This window comes from Emydura macquarii, unplaced genomic scaffold, assembly GCF_026122565.2.
Source record: "Emydura macquarii macquarii isolate MOO-44397 ecotype Brisbane River unplaced genomic scaffold, CSIRO-AGI_Emac_v2 contig_1369, whole genome shotgun sequence".
Taxonomy (NCBI): Eukaryota; Metazoa; Chordata; order Testudines; family Chelidae; genus Emydura; species Emydura macquarii.
In genome coordinates, this window is record NW_027131506.1 from 212,116 (window position 1) to 218,438 (window position 6,323).

The 6,323-nt window shown below is 46.8% G+C and overlaps 1 protein-coding gene across 1 annotated transcript; it reads left to right on the plus strand.

Annotated features, from left to right (window-relative positions):
* Positions 1–671: 671 nt before the first annotated feature.
* Positions 672–1,679, plus strand: LOC137155684 (olfactory receptor 51G2-like). The gene has a single exon (XM_067552032.1). It carries the CDS (start codon positions 744–746, stop codon positions 1,677–1,679), a length of 936 nt encoding a protein of 311 aa, XP_067408133.1. The 5' UTR covers positions 672–743.
* The last annotated feature ends 4,644 nt before the right edge of the window (positions 1,680–6,323 follow it).

Below are 6,323 nucleotides of genomic sequence, written 5' to 3' on the forward strand. Positions count from 1 at the left end.
TAAGAGACCAGAAGCTGCATGTAACAGTGACATTCAAACTTATGCACACAATAATTCTGATACAATTGGGTGAGACATTCCAAAAAGTCATGAAACAAGAGAACAGCGGGTCTATGTTTCAGTTAAGAGTAGAGATGAGGTGCAGTCAAGGGGATTATACTGTGTTTGTATGTAATTTACATCCATCACTAGTTATGTAAACATGTCTGAAGTAACTTGCACTCTCAACTGGATATTCATGCAAAACCAGTTGTAGCAGGGTGTTGCAGTGTCTGCCCTGCTTCTGCTTCTGCTGCATACTGTGTCAAGAGGAATTTCCCCCTGGGAGCAGGTTATCTCACATCTGTCTATTGTACGGCTTCTTCTACCTTCCTTTGAAACTTCTATTCCTAGCCACAGGAAAATGGGCTAAATGCACTACAGGTCTGATCCAATCTGGCATTCCCTATCAGTGGTGTACATGAGAATATAGGAACGGTGACACAGGATCAGACCAATGGCCCATGAAGCCCAGTATCCTGTCTTCCACATGGCCAATGCCAGTTGCTTCAGAGGGAATGAACAGAACAGGTAATCATCATATGTAAATTCAAGAGATCTTTTGGTTGATCTTCCTTGACCTTCTAGAAGACTCTAGACATGCACTGAGAGCAGAATGATGTCTCCTTCAATATTATCTAGTCTCTGTTACTTTTCCTTTCAGGAAGTAAAGTTCAAAACTCCTTGGTCCCACACAGGATACCATGCCAGCTGTCAATGACACTAAATTCCAACCTGCAGTGTTTCTTCTCACCGGAATACCTGGGCTGGAAGACGTCCATGTCTGGATTTCCATCCCCTTCTGCTTAATGTACGTTATTTCCATATTAGGAAATTCATTAATTCTATTCATTATAAAAACAGATCCATCCCTCCATGAGCCCATGTACATTTTCCTTTCCATATTGGCCGTCACAGACGTTGGCTTATCATTATCCACCCTACCAACGACACTGGGCATATACTGGTTTCACTCGAGGGAGATCAGCCACGATGCCTGTTTTGCCCAGCTGTTCTTCATCCACTCGCTTACGTTAATTGAATCCTCTGTGCTCTTGTGCATGGCCTTTGACCGCTTTGTGGCGATCTGTAACCCGCTGAGATATGCTTCCATCTTAACCCCTCCAACAATATCTAAGATGGGACTGGTGTTTCTGCTAAAAGCGGTAACCCTAATATTGCCACTCCCCATTCTTCTGAAACAGCATCGATACTGTAAGGAAAGCATCCTCTCCAATTCCTACTGTCTGCACCAGGAGGTCATGACGATGGCTTGTTCGAATATCAGAGTCAACATCATCTATGGTTTCTTTATAACAGTCTTTACACAGGGGTTGGACTTGCTGCTCATCCTCCTATCCTATGTGATGATCCTAAAATCCGTTTTGAGCATTGCATCTCACGTAGAGCGCCTCAAGGCCCTGAACACCTGCTTCTCCCACGTCTGTGTCGTCCTTCTCTTCTACATACCTGAGATGGCCTTATCTGCTATACATAGATTCGCAAAGAACTCTTCTCCGATACTTCTGATTGTCCTGGGCAACATCTATATGCTGGTCCCACCCCTGATGAACCCAATCGTTTACAGTGTGAAAACACAAGCAATTCGTGTGAGGATAATCAGGGTATTCTACAAGTGAAGGGTCAGTTCATCACCCAGCTCCTGAGAATCAAACCACTGTAACTGGCTTCTTGCTATCCCCAGTCTCCACTGTGCAGGGGGAAGCTCTGGGACAGCTAGAATCCAGCCTAACCAGCTGGGAGGCTGGTCCTGTGGTTTGTGCACTGCTCTGCTGGTCAAGGTCCCAGGTCACACAGGGAGTGTGTGCCAGAGTTTGGAATTTTTTGTGTGTTGCCTAAATCTGGTGCCCTGCCTTATCCACAAGACCCTCCTTCCTTTTCCCAGCCACAGGATAGGAGCACAGAGTCATGACCTAGAATTAAAGTGATGAAAACTCTTCTCCTTTTTGTGCTCCTGTTGCACACAGCTGTGTGTTTTCCTAGTTCAGCCAGAAGATTGGGTTTGATGTTCAAATTGCTGGATGAGTTTCTAAGGACTGTGTGATACAGAAGGTGAGACTAGATAATCACAGTGTTCTCTTCTGGCCTTAACATCTAGGAATAGTTACACCGCAAATGGCATTTATTTCCATTGTCTGATGAGAGTTTATAAACATCTTCCAGTAACTGGAACAACTCTTAAGCAACTTCTCCTCTGTGTTTTAAATCCATTTAGACCTCTCTGAAGAAAGAACCAGGTTTACACCAAAGCTAGGTGAAATTTTTGAGACAGATTGTTAATTTGCTGGAAAATGCAGGTTCAGTTGACCCGAAACGATTCACAAATTTGACTAAATGGTTTTGGCCATTCAGAAAAATGCTCAGAGGTGAAGAAGAAGGTGGTGGGGCCGTCTCTCGTCACCCAGCATAATCTTTAGGTCAGTAAGTAGAGTGCTCATGTGGATTCTGGGAAGGCCCAGATTAAAATCCCCCCTTGACCAAACCTGAAATGGATTCACTAGAAATTCAGAAAAATTTAAGATTTGGTTCGGCCTAATCCAAATCTTTTTCAATTTTTCAGAATTGCCACTGGACCAAAAAATCAGTTAGGGGTGGCACTGGGAGCCCTTTCAGGGGATATAGGCACCCCAACATTTACTTTAGCCCCCCCCGGTAGCCATCCCGCCTGGTTCAAAGGGTGGCATGCACCACTCTCCGGCCAGCTAGCTCTGAATGTTGATGATATGCAGGATTGTCCTTAAGAAAAATGGCTCACTAGGTGAAGGGAGCTTCCCGTACAGTGACCCCTCTCCCTGCAGGCTGGGAGAATGGGGGCAGAACCAGGAGTGGAACTTTGTGCAGCCAGAGGAGATTTCCAGAAGTGGATTTGACCTGGACCCAGGAGCAGCCCCGTGCAGGGAAAGAGGAAGTCTTGCATCATCCTAGCCCAGCCAGGACTAGCAGTTGGAGTCTGAGACAGGGTAGGACCCCCTGCCTGGTCACCCCCTCACCAGAGCTGGGCCCAGTGCTTGTGGGCTACAGGGGCCTTGGGTTGGCTGTGTGTGTATCTGTGTGTGTGTGGTGGGGGGTTGTATGTATAATGCAGAGTGACATACCTCAGGGTACAATCTGGACTCTTTGAATGGCTGTGCCCCCTTCATTCTCCACCTCAGGGTGGCTTTTGCACTGCTTTGCTGATGGACAACACAACCCGCGGGGCTCTGGTCACTCATAGCCCTCAGCATGCAATGTTGCGTGAATGCTCTCCCAGCCCCTCGTGAACTAGACACAGGGCAACACTGACCACTTCTCTGGGCCCAGCCTTGCACCTCAGAAATGTGTATCTTGTACTGCTCAGTGTGTTCACTGTACAAAGCAATCTCATGTAAATCTGTTTTTCCAGCAAAGGGTAATAATTACGTACCAGCTTTGCTGTTTCAAGCAGCCCTTAAGTAGCTGAAAGCGGGATCCAGGGAGGATGGAGCTAGGCTGTTCTCAGTGGTGGCATATGAGAGAAGGAGGAGCAATGGTCTCAAGTTGCAGTGGAGGAGGTCTAGGTTGGACATTAGGAAAAACTTTTTCCCAAGGAGGGTGGTGAAGCACTGGAATGGGTTACTTAGGGAGGTGGTGGAATCTCCATTCTTAGTGGTTTGTAAGGTGTGGCTTGACAAAGCCCTGGCTGGGATGATTTAGTTGGGGTTGGCCCTGTTTGAGCAGGGGTTGGACTAGATACCTCCTGAGGTCCCTTCTGACCCTCATCTTCTAGGATTCTATGAAGACAGGCCTGATTCAGGGGGTGTAACAATGTGTTAAAGGTGGCAAATGAGGACATTTCTTCATGTGCTCATGTATAGGGCATTTCAGCAACCAGCCAGCTGTCCAAGCCACGACCAATTATCGGGATGGATTGTCAATTATTCTGCTTGCTGCTTTTAGCCATTTTCAGGCCTTTGCAGAAACTGAGCATAACTGGGCAAACTGGGGGGAATGGACTAGACAGGTACACGTGAAGTGAGCCTGGAGTGATGTGTTCCCTCTCTCTGAATGAGCTGGGGAAACGTCTGTGAAAAACAGGACGTCTGGATGTATCCGAGAACTGCAGCGATGGGGAAATTATTGCTGGACTTACAGCTTTAGACTTGCTTAACAATTTCTTTGTAGTGACTTGTCTGTAGCTCCTGCTTCTGCCCAGGGATTGATCTGTTTGGTCAGCTGTGTCACATGTTCTTGAGTGACATGTTTCTGGAACTCTTGGGGTATAAGAGGGAGGTAGTGAATCTGAGTCAGCGGATCGCTTCATGGACACATTTGGAAGGGACCCAGGCGCAGACGGAAGAACTGGCCACCCGGAAATCTGTCAGTGATTCACCCAAAGACTGCCCAAAGATTGCTTCAGACTTGTGGGGGAAACTTAGTTTGGGGTACTTTAATCACCTATCGAATTTGTATGTGCTGAAGACTGTGGTAAAAGCTTCCAATGGAATTGCTGGAGACCAGAAGCAAAGCTTTAAATTAAAAGCACGTGGTTTGGATTTGTCTTTTTCAGCTATATAGCAGGCAGAGGTACTGCGTTTCCTTTGGTTTACTTCCTGACACCAACTCGCAGACACTAAAAGTTATGGGTTCGAGGAAACATGGGTAACACTCCTACTGATTATGTCAAGGGTTCCTGAGGTGGTGCACAATGCATCTCTGGTAGGGTTTCCTCTTTCTGTTGTTAGGTGCAGCCTGCAGTCTTCTAAACCCCTGTCAGCAGATCAAAGAGCTTGGCAAAATGTAAGCAGCTTGCCAGCGTCTTACAGCTTTGCCTGAAGAGTTACAAGCGAATAACTATGTCATTTCTTCCTAATCCTTTAATCACTCTCATAGTTCTCCAATGCATCCACATCCTTCTTGAATCGTGGACACCAGAACGGGACACAGGATTCCAGCAATGGCTGTACCACTGCTAAAATACCCACAGTGCTCCTACTTGAGATTACTCTGTCCTGCATCCCAGGATCGCATTAGCCCCTTTGGCCACAGCATCCCACTGGGAGCTCATGTTCACCTGATTATCCACCATGACCCCCCAACATTTTCAGCGTCCCTGCTTCCCAGGAGACAGTCCCCCACCCTGTAAGTGGGCCCTGCATTCTTTCTTCCTAAACGTGGACGTACATTGAGACATATTAAAACACATATAATTCGCTTGCCGCCAGGTCACCAAATGATCCAGATCACTGTATCAGTGTCCTGAACTCTTCATTGTTTACCGCTCTTCAAATTTTTATGTCATGCAAACTTTATCCGGGACGATTTTATATTTTCTTCCAGGTCATTGATGAAAATGTTAAATAGCGCAGGGACAGGAACCGGTCCCTGTGCCAATGTTATGCTTTGGCCTAATTTTGCTTGTTGGGTTTAGTATGCGGGTGATGCTGGTGTCCGGTGCTGTACAAGAAGTCAGACTAGATGATGGGATGGTCCCTTCTGGCCTTAGATTCTATGACACCTCTGGAAACACCCATTCAGTGATGATTTCCTATTGATAGTTACATTTTGAGACCTATCAGTTAGCCAGTTTTTAATGCCTTTAATCTGTGCCGTGTTAGGACTTACAGGGATGAGCACATGCCCAGTTGCCAACAGTTAGGCATCTAGGGACTTTAGGCACTTACAGACTAGGGGGCAGCTGAGCAGAGTTTGGTGAATGGCAATGGCACCTAAATGCTGGGCTTGCGTCCCTCTCGTGACTTCCACGCTTGGTGTTCAAACCCTCGGATGACCACGTGCTCAGAGGAAAGGCAGGATGGAAATGGATGTGCAGTCTCACATATAGATGGCAGGGAGTATCAGCCTCGATGTCCTCATCTGATTCCAATCTGGGGAATTTCTGTATATTCAGCCTTCCTAAATTCCCTCAGCAGTTTCAATGGGATACAGTGTTCTTCTTCTGTAAACTGGTTTGTAGTGTTGCTGTCTGCGTGTTAAGCAGCGGTTACGCTCTGCCCTAGAGGTGGCTGCATTTATGGCTATTAGCACTGTAATAAGGTCAGGGAATTATTCCTATCGTAAATGCAAGCACATGGAGATTCTCTGAGACACACAGTGCTTCGTGCTTCAGCTACTGGATCAAATGAGACGCTGGGGAAGTTTGGGGTCAGATCCTGATCCAAACTGCCCTGCTCAGATTCCAGGCTCACCTAGACGCACAGGAACAAAGCACAGCACTGCTAGCCTGGCATCCTGCCTCTGAGCCCCATCCCTCACGCTAACTGAATGAAGTAACTGAGTCCATGAGC